The 20,609-nt window shown below is 35.8% G+C and overlaps 1 protein-coding gene across 1 annotated transcript in view; it reads right to left on the minus strand.

Annotated features, from left to right (window-relative positions):
• Positions 1 to 20,609, minus strand: part of LOC117307178 (ATP-binding cassette sub-family C member 9-like) — a 54,516-nt gene that overhangs the window by 15,235 nt on the left and 18,672 nt on the right. Inside the window, exons 18-21 of the mRNA XM_033791849.1 lie at positions 3,271 to 3,473; positions 2,658 to 2,821; positions 2,005 to 2,074; positions 45 to 202 (exon numbers count right to left, since the gene is read on the minus strand). Coding sequence (XP_033647740.1) covers positions 45 to 202; positions 2,005 to 2,074; positions 2,658 to 2,821; positions 3,271 to 3,473 — 595 coding nt within the window. The remainder of the gene's footprint in view (positions 1 to 44; positions 203 to 2,004; positions 2,075 to 2,657; positions 2,822 to 3,270; positions 3,474 to 20,609) is intronic.

Below are 20,609 nucleotides of genomic sequence, written 5' to 3' on the forward strand. Positions count from 1 at the left end.
GTTTCTTCATGACTTGAGACAACTTGCAGACTTATCTTTCTTACCTTGATGATGTAAGGAAGTACCTCTGGAGGAATACGTAGGCAATAGCAATCGGGATAAAGAACAGGATAAAATAAGGCATGACGATGGTGTTCACAATCACTGCAGAAATACATGTCATGAAGCTAGTCAGTGTAGTGTTGAATGTCTGAGCCAGTTTCTGTAGGAACAATGTATAACAATATTAGTAAACGGGCAAAAATTGTATAAAATTACGGTGGCAGCTGAGGTAACGTCAGTAGTGCTATGTCATTTTGTTATATACCGTAATTTTCGGATTATAAACCGCGGTTTATATGTTGATTTTGACATTTTTTTGAACCCCTGCGGTTTATTCTCCGGGCGGCTTGTAGGCCGACGTATAAATATTTAAGAGAAAAAACGGCATTTTTAAAAAGAAAGATCGTATGTAAAACATTCTAAATATTATTTTTTTTAAGAAACAAGAACAAAAACCTGCAAAACATGCCTGTGTGATGACAAAGTCCTGTTGAAAATCCCACCCCATTTGTATTCCGTGTTTCCTTTGTAAAACGTTAATCAACCGCCGTCAGCGCCCTCGCTCAGCGAAACTCAGACTAGACTGGTCCCCGTCTATTTATCCTAGCAATATATATATGCTGATGTCAGACATTCAGGCTGCACTCGTGTGAGAGCGAAATAGACTGGTCCCCTGTCTATTTATCTTACGATCTCTACATACTGACGTCAGACATTCAGGCTGCACTCGATTTCAATTACGATCAATAGTGTAAACTTAAATACATTTCAACTTTAATTACGACGCAACTCGCGCATTGTGGCAACTATACAAGACTGACTGATGTGCCGCCCGTCCGTCACTGCACATCGCCACAAAGAGGACCGCAAACAAGCACGGCCCCTTTGTGCGCATGCTGTGATTGGCCGTTTGATGATTGGCCGGTGGTAGTTCCATTCATAAAATCTTGGCTAGACTTCGGACGGATCGGCTCCCTATTGTACAACACATAGCCTGAACGTCTGACCCACACTTCGCGGATTGTGGCCAAGTCTAATCAAACGTGAACAACTTTTGTCAACAGAGGGCGATGCGATGCAGGGCAAAGTTCAACTATTTCTAGGTGTGCGTTGTCGCCGATCTTTGATTCACGGAGATTTGTTGCCAAAGAAGTTCACAAAACATGGTCAACACAACCGATCATCAAAATATAAATTCAAATTCTGGAAAAGGATAATTCAGGACTGATAGTGTGAAATAAAAAAATCACCCGTAACGCGGCAGGTTTGCGTACTTCACTTCCGTGTTTTGAGGTTAGTTTGTTTTCATGTTTTGTTTTTTTTTGGTCGCGGTTTATACTCCGCGCGGCATATACGCCGACATTAAATATTTGTTGGTATATTTTGAGGAAGTGCGGTTTATACTCCGCGCGGTTTATAATCCGAAAATTACGGTACCATTAAAAGCAAGTTGGAGTGTGCACCATGGTTAACTAAATGTTGACCATTTTGACTCGCATCCAGGCCAACCATCGGTTGACTACTTTGGTCCCAATGACTGTTCAATGCTAAAATGTGTAAAGCGCAGAGGTGAACCAGTGACACTATAGGGAAAACGCGGAAGGCAAAGGAGTGTTGAACACCATGATATCAATGGTTGACTAGGCTTTCAAATGAGTGAGTGTGTCACCGCGCATGTATGTTGGTGGTCAGTGGCCAGTCACGGGTCGACTAAATGTTGGCACTCTAACTGGCTCTATTAGAATGATGTAAACCCAAGCAAAGAAGTCTAGTAGTCAGGTCCTTTGTTGAATTATTGGAATTGAAACTCATCATCATTATGGCACACAAGCAACAAGACAAAATGGCAGCTTGTCAAGGTCTTTGACAGGGCTGGTTCAGAAGATCTATAGATTTGTTTTAATTATTTGACACGATATGCCACTCTCCTTACACTCGTTTATAAAACACTTGATTCCTTACCGAGTCGATCAAATTTGTGTCAGTGGCGAATCGGTTCAGAATCCTTCCAACAGGGGTAGTGTCAAAAAACCTAGAGAAGAAACAATTGGAAATGAAATTACTATCTCTGATCCATATACAGTGGTATGTAAATTGATGTAGTCATTTGCACCTTAAGTGTGTGTTATTTAATAGGGAACTCTTATTGTCATCTATGAGTAAATTAACCCAGTGTGGAGTATTGGCAGTGTGTGCACGTCATACACATGTGTAGAACAAGAAGCGACTTGGTCCGATGAAGACACGAAGATGCCACTGTGGTCTAGAGGTCTTGTTCCAAATTCACTGCGTAAACAAAGTAGGAATGTGGTTCAGTGGTTAGACTGAACGACTTGTAATCACAAAGTTGTGAGTTCAAATCCAACCAAGCTAACCGCTGATTTCACACTGACTAGAATAAGTATTGTCGTCTAGTTAATGAATCACAATTTCTTGATTTGTGCAATTCATAATGATAGACGCTTGGTGTTTATATCCCCTTGTGGGAGTTTGCCGAGTTCTCTTGACAGGAATATCATCTTAACCAACAAAGTTGTCTATGTAATCACAATGTGGTTAAAAAGAAATTTAATTTTGTGTAAAGAGCAGTGCCCAATACTTGGCATCAAGGTTACCTGAGAGGAGCCTTGATGATGTTTCGGAGCATCTTTTGATGTATAGCCCTAGCTGCTACTAAGGAAGCTGCTATCAAGGTAGCCGAGGAGAGAAGACGTAGTAACAGAGAAGTTCCAGATATACCAGCATAACCTCCAATATACATCTCATTGGTCCGCATACTCTACAACAAAATATCAAAGTGTATTGGTCAGTATTAATTTCAATTTGTATAGACTCTCAATCTCATGGCTGACACAGAAAAGTTCGTCAGCGCCTACTATAGGCAGAGTACATCCCAAGATTAGTGTCACTGGATGTCCTGCTCAACCCCCTTGAGATTCAGAGACTAGCATTTAAGACAGGAGAAAATGGGAAAGATTGTGTCCGCCTGCTATGAGCAGACTGATTATGATGATAATAGGCTACCAAAATAACGTGGAAGCGTGCGAGTGTATGCGCCATTCACAATTCTCAACCAAAGATAAAGCCTCCTTTCACATCCGCGTTGTTTGAGCCTGTGGCGTCATCAAACATGTAAATGCAAATTTTCAAATAAACAAAGAAATGCAGTCCAAAATACCACATTAGACCCCTTGCCATCTGGCCACAATCTATGTTGAGTAGGTTTACCTCATTGTTCAATCCAGCTTCAGACCACGCTGAGAGCCAGAAGTTGTTGCCAATGTTGACTCCTGATAAAACCAGCACGCTAAGGAGTGTAACTAGAGACAGTAGCCATCCAACATTCTGGAAGTAATAGGTGTAGACACCCATAGATATAGAACCTCTCTCCATCTCTTCTTTCTCAATGAGAGAACCAACTTCTTTCTCTCCTGTAAAAGAAAATATCACAGGCATGGTATTATACTAGCTGCCCTTTATTAACAATACCTGGTCTACATATAAGCCTAGACGATATGATGATTATATCATCACGATACGATATTGAAGACAATTTTGCCACTATCGATGTTGGTTTTGAAATTATTGAAATATCGTTACAGAAACCATATTTTTTTTTTAGACGATATATTCCATGATACCTTATTTTAAAGCCACCTTCGCTTCTTTTCCCAAATATGATTTAATTGCATCAGAACCAGTGATGTAAAACACAAAAATGTAAAGTGTTCTGTTTCATGGAATATGGATGTTAATTAAGCGATTTTTATATCAGCGGTTTGTATCAAATTTATTTAATTTACAGTCATGTTTTTCTTTTACAACAGTCATGTTTAGTTTGTCTTCATCTTTGTGGTAAACTGTTTTCAGTGTGCGATTGAGCCATTGTTGTCCCTTTCAATAGGATAGACTTTCAATTTTTCAAAAATCTTCATGAAATATATCGTCATATCGGCGACAACCCGACGATTTATCACCAGTCAAAATGTTAGATATCGTCCAGGGTTATATACATTCATGGTTTAATAAAAACATTCAGTTTGGTTGCCAAAGGCAAAAGTACATTGAATTTACAGAAATGAAAACAATTTTATTTACACAAATTAAAACAAGGACATTATAGACAGAGTAAATTTGGGTTTTAAAAAATGAACATTCAAATACACACAAGCAGACAACAAGTCTAAGTGTTGAATGTCTAGAAAAATAAAGTTGACTGGAAAATATTAAGGAAAATTTTTCGTATGGCACCACCACTTTTTCTTTTTCATTCGATATGAAATAATATTGTACTAATAAAAGTAATAGTATCTAATTTACCATCATCTTCCTATATTTGTGCAGAAACCTCTTCTGGAGTATACTCACACATTTTACCTCAATGAGATATCCCTTTTTGTAAAAATGGATAACTTTCCGTATGGCGCCACCACTTGTTCACTAATTTTTTACAAAAAGGGATACCCCAATGAGGTAAATAAGATACTATATTATTTCATATCGAATAAAAAAGTGGTGGTGCCCAACGCCACGGAATCTTTTCCGCAAAAATGAGTGAAAAAGTGGTGGCACCATAGTCTATGATAGTCCATACGGAAAGTTATCCAAAAATAAAACTTTGTAAGTAACCAGAGAATGCTTAAATTGTAAAACCAAATGCTTAAATTGCTTTAATCAATTAGTCAGTATGTGTGAATTAAATATGATGCAGTATGAGTTAAACACAGTACATGGGCCTTACATTTAAAAAACGAACTTTTAATATTGGCACTTTTATTCCAAGTTTCTTTAACACAAAGTTTAAATATTATTTTTTTCACATATTACATCTAAACTCATGCCACATTTGCAAAGAAAACTGAAGCCAAGTTTTGCTATAACATCCCAGAAATAACATATCAGCTTTTTGACATGTTTGGAAATGTTTGAAGTGTAAAAAAAGAACAAACTATTACCGTTTTCTTAATCAGCTGCAGTGATCCCATCTTGTACCAGACTGAAGTGAGCACCAAATTTGGGCCCAACACCAAATTTGGTGATGGCAAAAAAATTTGGTGCTATGACCAAATTTCGATATAACTGTCAACGACCGTCATTACCCGTCGAAGACAGTGCGGGAGGATTGTACACGCGTAAGGTATGGGTAGATTCAAAGCCAAGAGTTCCATCTTAATTGGGCAATATTATTAATATTTATTTCATAAATTTATTCCTCATACCCCTGGCTATATCAGATTAGCGCCCCAGTGTTTGAAGTCTGCTAATTAGCTTAGCCCAATTAATTTAGTCAATGAAGAATATACGAATTTTTGTACTGTATGCGCTGTATGCGTAAGGTATGGGCAATTACAAAGCCAAGAGTTCCATCTTAATTGGAAAAATTTATTAATTTTTATTTCATAAATCTGTTCCTCATACCCCTGGCTATATAAGCCTGGCGCCCCAATGTGTTAAGTCTTCTAATTAGTTCAGCCCAATTGATTTAATAAGGGAAGAATTTACGAGTTTTTCTACTTTTTACGCTGTACATTACGCTATACACAAAGAACAAGCGTAAGATACGGGCAATTACAAAGCCAAGAGTTCCATCTTAATTGGAAAATATTATTAATTTTTATTTCATAAATCTGTTCCTCATACCCCTGGCTATATAAGCCCGGCGCCCCAATGTGTTAAGTCTTCTAATTAGTTCAGCCCAATTAATTTAATAAGGGAAGAATTTACGAGTTTTTCTACTTTTTACGCTGTACATTATGCTATACACAAAGAACAAGCGTAAGATACGGGAAATTACAAAGCCAAGAGTTCCATCTTAATTGGAAAATATTATTAATTTTTATTTCATAAATCTGTTCCTCATACCCCTGGCTATATAAGCCCGGCGCCCCAACTTGTTAAGTCTGCTAATTAGCTCAGCCCAACTAAATTAATCAGGGAAGATTTTACGAATTTGTGTACTTTTACGCTATACTTATATAACAAGCGCGTAGGGTATGGGCAATTACAAAGCCAAGAGTTCCATCTTAATTGGAAAATATTATTAATTTTTATTTCATAAATCTATTCCTCATACCCCTGGCTATATCAGATTAGCGCCCCAACTTGTTAAGTCTGCTAATTAGCTCAGCCCAATTAATTTAATAAGGGAAGAACTTGCTAGTTTTTGTACTTTATACGCTGTTTATATGCTATGGAAAGAACAAGCGTATAGGTACGGGCATATACAAAGCCAAGAGTTCCATCTTAATTAGCAAAAATTATTAATTTTTATTTCATAAATCTATTCCTCATACCCCTGGCTATATAAGTCCAGCGCCCCAATGTGTTAAGTCTGCTAATTAGCTCAGCCCAATTAATTTAATAAGGGAAGAATTTACGAGTTTTTCTACTTTTTACGCTGTTTATATGATATGCAAAGAACAAGTGTATTGGTACGGGCAATTACAAAGCCAAGAGTTCCATCTTAATTGGAAAATATTATTAATTTTTATTTCATAAATCTGTTTCTCATACCCCTGGCTATATAAGCCCGGCGCCCCAATGTGTTTAGTTTTCTAATTAGTTCAGCCCAATTAATTTAATAAGGGAAGAATTTACGAGTTTTTCTACTTTATACGCTGTACATTATGCTCACACAAAGAACAAGCGTAAGATATGGGCAATTACAAAGCCAAGAGTTCCATCTTAATTGGAAAATATTATTAATTTTTATTTCATAAATCTGTTCCTCAAACCCCTGGCTATATAAGCCCGGCGCCCCAATGTGTTAAGTCTGCTAATTAGCTCAGCCCAATTAATTTAATAAGGGAAGAACTTGCTAGTTTTTGTACTCTATACGCTGTTTATATGCTATGCAAAGAACAAGCGTATAGGTACGGGCATATACAAAGCCAAGAGTTCCATCTTAATTAGCAAAAATTATTAATTTTTATTTCATAAATCTATTCTTCATACCTCTGGCTATATAAGCCCGGCGCCCCAATGTGTTAAGTCTTCTAATTAGTTCAGCCCAATTAATTTAATAAGGGAAGAATTTACGAGTTTTTCTACTTTTTACGCTGTACATTATGCTATACACAAAGAACAAGCGTAAGATACGGGAAATTACAAAGCCAAGAGTTCCATCTTAATTGGAAAATATTATTAATTTTTATTTCATAAATCTGTTCCTCATACCCCTGGCTATATAAGCCCGGCGCCCCAATGTGTTAAGTCTTCTAATTAGTTCAGCCCAATTAATTTAATAAGGGAAGAATTTACGAGTTTTTCTACTTTTTACGCTGTACATTATGCTATACACAAAGAACAAGCGTAAGATACGGGCAATTACAAAGCCAAGAGTTCCATCTTAATTGGAAAATATTATTAATTTTTATTTCATAAATCTGTTCCTCATACCCCTGGCTATATAAGCCCGGCGCCCCAATGTGTTAAGTCTGCTAATTAGCTCAGCCAAATTAATTTAATAAGGGAAGAACTTGCTAGTTTTTGTACTCTATACGCTGTTTATATGCTATGCAAAGAACAAGCGTATAGGTACGGGCATATACAAAGCCAAGAGTTCCATCTTAATAAGCAAAAATTATTAATTTTTATTTCATAAATCTGTTCCTCATACCCCTGGCTATATAAGCCCGGCGCCCCAATGTGTTAAGTCTGCTAATTAGCTCAGCCCAATTAATTTAATAAGGGAAGAACTTGCTAGTTTTTGTACTCTATACGCTGTTTATATGCTATGCAAAGAACAAGCGTATAGGTACGGGCATATACAAAGCCAAGAGTTCCATCTTAATTAGCAAAAATTATTAATTTTTATTTCATAAATCTATTCTTCATACCTCTGGCTATATAAGCCCGGCGCCCCAATGTGTTAAGTCTTCTAATTAGTTCAGCCCAATTAATTTAATAAGGGAAGAATTTACGAGTTTTTCTACTTTTTACGCTGTTTATATGATATGCAAAGAACAAGTGTATAGGTACGGGCAATTACAAAGCCAAGAGTTCCATATTAATTGGACAATATTATAAATTTTTATTTCATAAATCTGTTCCTCATAACCCTGGCTATATAAGCCCGGCGCCCCAATGTGTTAAGTCTTCTAATTAGTTCAGCCCAATTAATTTAATAAGGGAAGAATTTACGAGTTTTTCTACTTTTTACGCTGTACATTATGCTATACACAAAGAACAAGCGTAAGATATGGGCAATTACAAAGCCAAGAGTTCCATCTTAATTGGAAAATATTATTAATTTTTATTTCATAAATCTATTCCTCATACCCCTGGCTATATAAGATTAGCGCCCCAACTTGTTAAGTCTGCTAATTAGCTCAGCCCAATTAATTTAATAAGGGAAGAACTTGCTAGTTTTTGTACTTTATACGCTGTTTATATGCTATGCAAAGAACAAGCGTATAGGTACGGGCATATACAAAGCCAAGAGTTCCATCTTAATTAGCAAAAATTATTAATTTTTATTTCATAAATCTATTCCTCATACCTCTGGCTATATCAGATAAGCGCCCCAGAGTGTTAAGTCTGCTAATTAGCTCAGCCCAACTAAATTAATCAGGGAAGATTTTACGAATTTGTGTACTTTTACGCTATACTTATATAACAAGCGCGTAGGGTATGGGCAATTACAAAGCCAAGAGTTCCATCTTAATTGGAAAATATTATTAATTTTTATTTCATAAATCTATTCCTCATACCCCTGGCTATATCAGATTAGCGCCCCAACTTGTTAAGTCTGCTAATTAGCTCAGCCCAATTAATTTAATAAGGGAAGAACTTGCTAGTTTTTGTACTTTATACGCTGTTTATATGCTATGCAAAGAACAAGCGTATAGGTACGGGCATATACAAAGCCAAGAGTTCCATCTTAATTAGCAAAAATTATTAATTTTTATTTCATAAATCTATTCCTCATACCCCTGGCTATATAAGTCCAGCGCCCCAATGTGTTAAGTCTGCTAATTAGCTCAGCCCAATTAATTTAATAAGGGAAGAATTTACGAGTTTTTCTACTTTTTACGCTGTTTATATGATATGCAAAGAACAAGTGTATTGGTACGGGCAATTACAAAGCCAAGAGTTCCATCTTAATTGGAAAATATTATTAATTTTTATTTCATAAATCTGTTTCTCATACCCCTGGCTATATAAGCCCGGCGCCCCAATGTGTTTAGTTTTCTAATTAGTTCAGCCCAATTAATTTAATAAGGGAAGAATTTACGAGTTTTTCTACTTTATACGCTGTACATTATGCTCACACAAAGAACAAGCGTAAGATATGGGCAATTACAAAGCCAAGAGTTCCATCTTAATTGGAAAATATTATTAATTTTTATTTTATAACTCTGTTTCCCATACCCCTGGCTATATCAGATTAGCGCTCCAACTTGTTAAGTCTGCTAATTAGCTCAGCCCAATTAATTTAATCAAGGAAGAAATTGCGAATTCCGTACTGTTTATACGCTAATATGCCTAATACATCATGCGTAGGGTATAGGCAAAAACTAAACAAACGAATTCAATCTAAGTTTGAAAATATTAATATTATTTATCTCATAAATGTGTTTCACATACCCATGGCTAAATCAATTTAGTACCTCGACGTGTTACCTTACCTAATTAGCTCAGCCCAACTAAATTAATCAAGAGAATCATTCACGAATTTCTTACTATACGTTGTATGAACACACGCGTAAGGTATGGGCAAATACAAAGCCAAGAGTTCCATCTTAATTGGTAAATATTATTAATTTTTATTTCATAAATCTATTCTTTATACCTCTAGCTACGTCAGATTAGCGCCCCAACTTGTTAAGTCTGCTAATTAGCTCAGCCCAATTAATTTAATCAAGGAAGAATTTACGAATGTTGATACTGTATGCGCTGTATGCGTAAGGTAGGGGAAAATACAAAGCCAAGAGTTCCATCTTAATTGGAAATTATTATTAATTTTTATTTCATAAATCTGTTCCTCACACCCATGGCTATATCAGATTAGCGCCCCAACTTGTTAAGACTGCTAATTAGCTCAGCCCAATTAAATTAATAAGGGAATAATTTACTAGTTTTTGTACTGTATAACGCTATTAATATGCTATACAAAGAACAAGCGTAAGGTTTGGGCAAATAAAAAGGCAAGAGTTCCATCTTAATTGGAAAATATTATTAATTTTTATTTCATAAATCTATTCCTCAAACCCCTGGCTATATCAGATTAGCGCCCCAACTTGTTAAGACTGTTAATTAGCTCAGCCCAATTAATTTAATAAGGGAAGAATTTACGAGTTTTTGTACTGTATATATACGCTGTATATACTTATAGATAACAAGCGCGTAAGTAAGGGGCAATTACAAAGCCAAGAGTTCCATCTTAATTAGAAAATATTTTTAATTGTTATTTCATAAATCTATTCCTCATACCCCTGGCTATATCAGACTAGCGCCCCAACTTGTTAAGTCTGCTAATTAGCTCAGCCCAATTAATTTAATCAAGGAAGAGATTACGAATTAAAAAATATCATCATACCCCTGGAAGATTAGCGCCCGACGTGTTTACGTTTGATAATTAGCTCAGCCCAATTAATTTAGTCAAGAGGAAAAATTACGAATTTTCTACTCGTTGGGCTAATACAAGCTGCAAGCTGTGTATTAAATGGGTAATTACAAAGGCAAGAGTTCCATCTTCTTTAGAAAAAATAATCATGTTTTATTTCTCAAATCTTTTCACAACTCTGATCAGAAATCAGCCCAATTAATGTAAACAAGTCTATAATTAACGAACTTCATACTTTACTGCATGTGCTATTTGCCTATACATAAATACATGCTTAAGGTATGGGCGAATACAAAGCCAATGGTTCCATCTTCATTGAAAAATAGTACAATGTTTTAATCCATAAATCTGAAACCAATATCAGATTAGTGCTCATACGTGTTAATCATCGGCTACTTAGCTCAACCCAATTAAATTCACAACACGAATTTCCTATTGTATGCTCTAATTCGCCATGCTTAATACGTGTGTAACATAATGGGCAAATACAAAGCCAATGGTTCCATCTTTTAATAGAAAGAAGGTACAATTTTTTAATCCATAAATCTGTAACACACACCCCTGGCTGTTATATACAAAACATGGTTTGACGGTGACTAGTCGATATTAGCTCCCCTATAGGTATAGGAAGTTTACCCAATACCTCGGGGGCCTCTCGTCGACTAGTCACCTGAAATAAATCATGTGATTTGTTTTACTATACTTCGTACATATTCAGTTACCGGAACATGAGTTTTGTGCAAGAGAAAATGATGACTTTGAAACAAAATGCACATTATAAGTTTGTTCATGTGTTGGATGTCGCTTAGAGAGCGCTGTTCGTGCGCGTGTATACAAACGGTGCCACGATCAATATCGCCCAGGGATGACGTCGCGCAATGGTAGTGCGCATGACAAGTAGAATAGCTCCCGGGGAGCTATTACTTGTCATGCGCATCTACCACTTGCGTGAATACTCACGTACCGCTTGGTAATTAGCAAAATTAACACCTGGCACGTGGTTATGAATGGACCAATGAGAACTCGACTCTAGGTCATGAATATGTATGAGGTATGTACTATACAAAGATAACATGGAGCAAGTTCGATCAGCGACCATTTTTCAACCACTATAGTCAATGTTCTACTAATCGACTAGTCACCCTAAATAAACCATGTAACATTGGCTAATTAGCTCAGCAAAATTTATTTAATAGATTGAAGATTCACAAACAGGCGAAATCGCCAAATGGTTAACAGTAGTCAACTTTAGTCTGTTGATTGAACTTGCTCTATATGGTTTGAGGGTGACTAGTCGATAATAGCTTCCCGAGGTATTGGAAGTTGACAAACTAGTTTTTCAATTTCCATACCGAGGGGAGCTAATATTCGACCAGTCACCCTATATACCATGTAACATTGGTTAATTAGCTCAGCCAAATTAATACCTCACAAATTCCTACTGCATGGGCTAATATTCTTTATTAAATACATGCCTACTAAGGTATGGGCAAATAAGAGTTCCAGCTTAAGTAGAAACAAGTTATCATGTTAATCGAGAGACGATTTCACATATTTATTCAGTATACGCTAGCACATGCTGCGTATGGAATGGGTAATTACAAGAGCGAGAGATCTATCTTGTTACATAATATTTGATTAATTAAAAAGCATATTGTGTTTGATTTGATCACTAATTATGAAAACTTTGACCAAACAGCTGTTTTAGCCCGACATCTAATATGTGAGCTCTACGAATGACGTTCATTGTTAAGTATAATCTAAGTTCTTCACTTGTATCAATGTGTCTCACCTTTCGTTTTCCCAAAGCGACCTCTTCAGCAAAAACGCAGCAATACAGACCACATGCGGAAAAATCATTTTGAGAAACCGACGTAGAATTTGTTATTGCTACCTTGCCTCCAGGTTGTATGATATTTGGTAGTTTATCCCAGTGAACGAGGCTCAGACCAGAAGAAAAAAAATCTGCAAAAGCTTTTGCGTGTTTTGGCATTGATGTGAATAATGATGGACGCAGTGGATCATAAGACAAAATGCATTGTTTATTTTGATCTATGACGTACAATACAAAATGGTTGCTCTTCAAAAGGGGACAGAGTATCAAATCGCACCACCGATTGTTATGTATACATTTGCGCTTCACTGAACGGTAAGTTGAAACACTTTCTTTTCTATCAACTATAGCCGGTGTTTCAGAACACAGAAGTGCACCAATGGTTGACGTAACCTCATTGCTGTCGGCTAACTGCTGGAGGTAAAAATCAACAAAAAAATTACTCGTCCATCCCCTTACATATTCTGTTCCAGTCGTCTGCAAGGTTTGAAATAATGTATTAGGTATGTGAAAATTGAGTATGGCAAGATGGCAGAAAGTAATAGTTTCGTTATTTGTTTTTAATTTGAGTGCATCTTTGTGTACAATACTTTCGTCAATGTAACCCCACACATTTTCAACAAAGACTTTTTCGTTTGGTGTAACTGAGAAATGTTTACTGTTAAGAGGAGCATTGTTACGGTTGTCATTGTTTTGATGCTGGGAACTTGAACCTGAAGGCGTTGCCGAATCCCCATCTGTTGCATGCTCATCAGTATATTTGGTTAAATCATGACATTTTCATAAATGAGGATGTAGGCGCCTTCATCAACAGATTGTTGAAATTCTTGGTCAGTCACTTGGTCAACTTCATGATCATCATACAATATTTTTCTCTGGTTAAAGCCATTGGACCCTTTTGGTTCAGAAAAAAAAAAAAAGTTCACAGATTTACAAATAACTTACAGGGTTTACAGAAGGCAATGGTGAAAGACTTCTCTTGAAATATTATTCCATGAAATGCTTTACTTTTTGAGAAAACAGCAAAACAATATAAATTCTCGTTAACGAGAATTACGGATTTATTTAAAACACATGTCATGGCACGGCGAAACGCGCGGAAACAAGGGTGGGTTTTCCGTTGTTTTCTCCCGACTCCGATGACCGATTGAGCCTAAATTTTCACAGGTTTATTATTTGATAAAGAAGTTGTGGTACACAAAGTGTGGGCCTTGGACAACACTGTTTACCGAAAGGGTCCAATGGCTTTAATGCGATCATTAACATAAGTAACATAGTGACCACTTTGAACACTGTTTCCACGGTGTACCACGACTGATATTAAATGATACAAGGATTTCGATGTTTGATCTGCACAAAGTGGGGTAAGATCAATTACATCTTCCACATAAACATTGTCCAATACTTTTGAAGCTCTCCCGTCTTCCCATCTAAAGCGCATTAATTGAACAATGACAATTTGAGGTGCAAGGGTTATTACTGATTCGTTATATCTTACTCCCCGATTACAAACATTACACAAGTCGTTTGAGCGAAAATACTCTCGTATGCCAGATTCTATTATTTGGTCCATTGCTGTTACTGGCAAAATTGGGGTCCTTGTATTGACTGTGGAAATGTCTTTACATCGATCACATCGCCGTGTCTGTTTACTAATTATATAGGGCGACACACCAGCATCATGGAAAAAGCTACAAACCTCATGACAGGTTAAAAATTCTGCTGCATCCTGCTGTTGGAGTGGATCTATTGAACAAAATCTTGCACACGTTCTAATACTTTGTTTAACGGAATAGAAAGGAACTGCTTGACACACTTGGTTTTTAAGTTTTTCAAAAGTAAGAATTAATTCACGCTTGAAAGCGTTTAAATTCGGAATTTGACTTGCAGTTCTACGAACTGTTATGTAAACAGGAAAAAGAGCCTGGATTGATGATACCCACCAACATGAAACAGAGTTGTTACATATGCCCTTGCCGACTGGAAAAAGTGATGGCCGGTGTTCGTGTTTAGGCTTTTTCGTCATGATTGGCTGTGTTGGTTCATGCGAGGGGTCACTGACATTTTTACGTTTGGGAGCATGTTTTAGTGTTTATTCTTGTATTTGTCGTATTCGTTGAAAGACCTTCTTTAAATTTCATTTCTTTTGTTGGTGGCGTTAGGTATATTCCCTGAGTACCTGGCTGACGGACTCTTTTAGACCATTTTTCCCTCGCTAATTTTAGAGGCTTTTTATTACATTTTTTTTTTTTTTTGCAAAAACCGTCTGCAAACTCTCTGTGAAGGGGTAACATGTCTTTTTCATTAGAACAAGTTCGTGCAAGTGGCTACATCTTACAGTACAAAAACTAGTAAATTCTTCCCTGATTAAATTAATTGGGCTGAGCTAATTAGCAGACTTAACAAGTTGGGGCGCTAATCTGATATAGCCAGGGGTATGAGGAATAGATTTATGAAATAAAAATTAATAATATTTTCCAATTAAGATGGAACTCTTGGCTTTGTAATTGCCCATTACTTACGCGCTTGTTATCTATAAGTATATATACAGCGTATATATACAGTACAAAAACTGGTAACTTCTTCCCTGATTAATTTAATTGGGCTGAGCTAATTAGCTGAATTATCAAGTTGGGGCGCTAGTCTGATATAGCCAGGGGTATGAGTAATAGATTTTATGAAATAGAAATTAATAATATTTTCCAATTAAGATGGAACTCTTGCCTTTTTATTTGCCCAAACCTTACGCTTGTTCTTTGTATAGCATATTAATAGCGTTATACAGTACAAAAACTAGTAAATTATTCCCTTATTAATTTAATTGGGCTGAGCTAATTAGCAGTCTTAACAAGTTGGGGCGCCGGGCTTATATAGCCAGAGGTATGAGGAATAGATTTATGAAATAAAAATTAATAATTTTTGCTAATTAAGATGGAACTCTTGGCTTTGTATATGCCCGTACCTATACGCTTGTTCTTTGCATAGCATATAAACAGCGTATAAAGTACAAAAACTAGCAAGTTCTTCCCTTATTAAATTAATTGGGCTGAGCTAATTAGCAGACTTAACAAGTTGGGGCGCTAATCTGATATAGCCAGGGGTATGAGGAATAGATTTATGAAATAAAAATTAATAATATTTTCCAATTAAGATGGAACTCTTTGCTTTATAATTGCCCATACCTTGCGCTTGTTCTTTGTGTATAGCATAATGTACAGCGTATAAAGTAGAAAAACTCGTAAATTATTCCCTTATTAAATTAATTGGGCTGAACTAATTAGAAGACTAACCACATTGGGGCGCCGGGCTTATATAGCCAGGGGTATGAGGAACAGATTTATGAAATAAAAATTAATAATATTTTCCAATTAAGATGGAACTCTTGGCTTTGTAATTGCCCATACCTTACGCTTGTTCTTTGTGTATAGCATAATGTACAGCGTATAAAGTAGAAAAACTCGTAAATTATTCCCTTATAAAATTAATTGGGCTGAACTAATTAGAAGGCCTAACACATTGGGGCGCCGGGCTTATATAGCCAGGGGTATGAGGAACAGATTTATGAAATAAAAATTAATAATATTTTCCAATTAAGATGGAACTCTTGGCTTTGTAATTGCCCATATCTTACGCTTGTTCTTTGTGTATAGCATTAAATGTACAGCGTAAAAAGTAGAAAAACTCGTAAATTCTTCCCTTATTAAATTAATTGGGCTGAACTAATTAGAAGACCTAACACATTGGGGCGCCGGGCTTATATAGCCAGGGGTATGAGGAACAGATTTATGAAATAAAAATTAATAATATTTTCCAATTAAGATGGCACTCTTGGCTTTGTATATGCCCATATCTTACGCTTGTTCTTTGTGTATAGCATAATGTACAGCGTAAAAAGTAGAAAAACTCGTAAATTCTTCCCTTATTAAATTAATTGGGCTGAACTAATTAGAAGACTTAACACATTGGGGCGCCGGGCTTATATAGCCAGAGGTATGAGGAATAGATTTATGAAATAAAAATTAATAATTTTTGCTAATTAAGATGGAACTCTTGGCTTTGTATATGCCCGTACCTATACGCTTGTTCTTTGTGTATAGCATAATGTACAGCGTAAAAAGTAGAAAAACTCGTAAATTCTTCCCTTATTAAATTAATTGGGCTGAACTAATTAGAAGACCTAACACATTGGGGCGCCGGGCTTATATAGCCAGGGGTATGAGGAACAGATTTATGAAATAAAAATTAATAATATTGTCCAATTAATATGGAACTCTTGGCTTTGTAATTGCCCGTACCTATACACTTGTTCTTTGTGTATAGCATAATGTACAGCGTAAAAAGTAGAAAAACTCGTAAATTCTTCCCTTATTAAATTAATTGGGCTGAACTAATTAGAAGACTTAACACATTGGGGCGCCGGGCTTATATAGCCAGAGGTATGAGAAATAGATTTATGAAATAAAATTTAATAATATTTTCCAATTAAGATGGAACTCTTGGCTTTGTATATGCCCATATCTTACGCTTGTTCTTTGTGTATAGCATAATGTACAGCGTAAAAAGTAGAAAAACTCGTAAATTCTTCCCTTATTAAATTAATTGGGCTGAACTAATTAGAAGACTTAACACATTGGGGCGCCGGGCTTATATAGCCAGAGGTATGAGGAATAGATTTATGAAATAAAAATTAATAATTTTTGCTAATTAAGATGGAACTCTTGGCTTTGTATATGCCCGTACCTATACGCTTGTTCTTTGTGTATAGCATAATGTACAGCGTAAAAAGTAGAAAAACTCGTAAATTCTTCCCTTATTAAATTAATTGGGCTGAACTAATTAGAAGACTTAACACATTAGGGCGCCGGGCTTATATAGCCAGGGGTATGAGGAACAGATTTATGAAATAAAAAATTATAATATTGTCCAATTAATATGGAACTCTTGGCTTTGTAATTGCCCGTACCTATACACTTGTTCTTTGCATATCATATAAACAGCGTAAAAAGTAGAAAAACTCGTAAATTCTTCCCTTATTAAATTAATTGGGCTGAACTAATTAGCAGACTTAACACATTGGGGCGCTGGGCATATATAGCCAGGGGTATGGGAAACATATTTGATGAAATAAAAATTAATAATATTTTCCAATTTAGGTGGAACTCTTGGCTTTGTAATTGCCCATACCCTACGCGCTTGTTATATAAGTATAGCGTAAAAGTACACAAATTCGTAAAATCTTCCCTGATTAATTTAGTTGGGCTGAGCTAATTAGCAGACTTAATACTCTGGGGCGCTTATCTGATATAGCCAGAGGTATGAGGAATAGATTTATGAAATAAAAATTAATAATTTTTGCTAATTAAGATGGAACTCTTGGCTTTGTATATGCCCGTACCTAGACGCTTGTTCTTTGCATAGCATATAAACAGCGTATAAAGTACAAAAACTAGCAAGTTCTTCCCTTATTAAATTAATTGGGCTGAGCTAATTAGTAGACTTAACACTCTGGGGCGCTAATCTGATATAGCCAGGGGTATGAGGAACATATTTATGAAATAAAAATTAATAATATTGTCCAATTAATATGGAACTCTTGGCTTTGTAATTGCCCGTACCTATACACTTGTTCTTTGCATATCATATAAACAGCGTAAAAAGTAGAAAAACTCGTAAATTCTTCCCTTATTAAATTAATTGGGCTGAACTAATTAGCAGACTTAACACATTGGGGCGCCGGGCTTATATAGCCAGGGGTATGGGAAACAGATTTATAAAATAAAAATTAATAATATTTTCCAATTAAGATGGAACTCTTGGCTTTGTAATTGCCCATATCTTACGCTTGTTCTTTGTGTACAGCATAATGTACAGCGTATAAAGTAGAAAAACTCGTAAATTCTTCCCTTATTAAATTAATTGGGCTGAACTAATTAGAAGACTTAACACATTGGGGCGCCGGGCTTATATAGCCAGAGGTATGAGGAATAAATTCATGAAATAAAAATTAATAATATTTTCTAATTAAGATGGAACTCTTGGCTTTGTAATTGCCCATACCTTACGCTTGTTCTTTGTGTATAGCATAATGTACAGCGTATAAAGTAGAAAAACTCGTAAATTATTCCCTTATTAAATTAATTGGGCTGAACTAATTAGAAGACTTAACACATTGGGGCGCCGGCTTATATAGCCAGGGATATGAGAAACAGATTTATGAAATAAAATTTAATAATATTTTCCAATTAAGATGGAACTCTTGGCTTTGTAATTGCCCATATCTTACGCTTGTTCTTTGTGTGCAGCATAATGTACAGCGTAAAAAGTAGAAAAACTCGTATTCTTCCCTTATTAAATTAATTGGGCTGAACTAATTAGAAGACTTAACACATTGGGGCGCCGGGCTTATATAGCCAGAGGTATGAGGAATAGATTTATGAAATAAAAATTAATAATTTTTGCTAATTAAGATGGAACTCTTGGCTTTGTATATGCCCGTACCTATACGCTTGTTCTTCGCATAGCATATAAACAGCGTATAAAGTACAAAAACTAGCAAGTTCTTCCCTTATTAAATTAATTGGGCTGAGCTAATTAGCAGACTTAACAAGTTGGGGCGCTAATCTGATATAGCCAGGGGTATGAGGAATAGATTTATGAACTAAAAATTAATAAATTTTTCCAATTAAGATGGAACTCTTGGCTTTGTAATTGCCCATACCTTACGCATACAGCGCATACAGTACAAAAATTCGTATATTCTTCATTGACTAAATTAATTGGGCTAAGCTAATTAGCAGACTTCAAACACTGGGGCGCTAATCTGATTTAGCCAGGGGTATGAGGAATAGATTTATGAAATAAAAATTAATAATATTGCCCAATTAAGATGGAACTCTTGGCTTTGAATCTACCCATACCTTACGCGTGTACAATCCTTCCGCACGGTCTTCGACGGGTAATGACGGTCGTCGACAGTTATATCGAAATTTGGTGCTAGCACCAAATTTTTTTGCCATCACCAAATTTGGTGTTGGGCCCAAATTTGGTGCTCACTTCAGTCTGGTCCATCTTGTTTGGAGTTAAAGTGAACTTATGTGAATAGCGCCCTCTATAGTTAGTGTTGGCATTACATTCTATGAAAATGAAGAATGTCCCCAAAGTTGGACTTTTCAGTCATTATTAAAAACAGATAAGCTTTACCAGCAAATTTTAATATTCTAAATTACTAAACAAAATAATCAAAGAACTTTCATGGCCGAAATAAAGAAAACATTTCTGCAATCTTGGCAAAATGTATCATGGGAGGTCCTGTTTTCGAGGTGTCCCTAAAATCGTGGCAAATCTTTTACCTCTCTGTGCGCGATGTAAACAGTCCCTAGATACAAATTGTGTGGTTTTATTTGCCAAGCAAAGAGTCTCCTCTCCCTTGACCAAAATTTAGAAACACGTAAGGCTCCACTAGATATTTGCACTTGTAAATGCAAAAAGTTTGGTATTTTAGGCATTTCTACAAGGTACAAAAATATGTCATAATGTTGAGGCCATGTAAAAATATTTGCCCACCGAAAAAGTTTCATCAAACACTATTTCAATTCACAATTCATGATGATCAAATCATGTGACTGAATATTTTGCTGAGCATTCTGGAAAAAAAATACAGAGGCTTAAAGAAGCCATGTGCCTAATATCATTTTCTAATATTTTTGGAGATCAATATTATTAATATTAAAATTTAAACGATCAGCTTGTTGATTCAATTATCACCGTTAATTTATACGCTTTATTATAAATTTTAAGAGAAAAAAACGGGGGGGGGGTGGGGGAAATGAATAAATCTCAGATTTGAAAGCCAATGATTATTCACACTTTTTATTAAATTATTTATTTTTGTTATTTTTTGCAAATTACCATGGTAGTTTTAAATTTCAAAAAAATATTTTGAATAAAACGAAGACAACTGCTGGCTATAGAATCATACACAGAGTCTCAAAGAACACTTGTAGTCACTGTAGATGTTTCTTCCATGTATGGCTTCACCGGGAAACCATGCTTTCTTGTTTGCCGTGAAAACAGGAAAAACTCAAAACAAATGGGGCCAGTTGAAGTCATCGAAGATCGGTGTGTAGTGTGAACATTTCAATGTCCATCAAGTTTTAATATATGTTT

This window comes from Asterias rubens, chromosome 2, assembly GCF_902459465.1.
Source record: "Asterias rubens chromosome 2, eAstRub1.3, whole genome shotgun sequence".
Lineage (NCBI taxonomy): Eukaryota > Metazoa > Echinodermata > Asteroidea > Forcipulatida > Asteriidae > Asterias > Asterias rubens.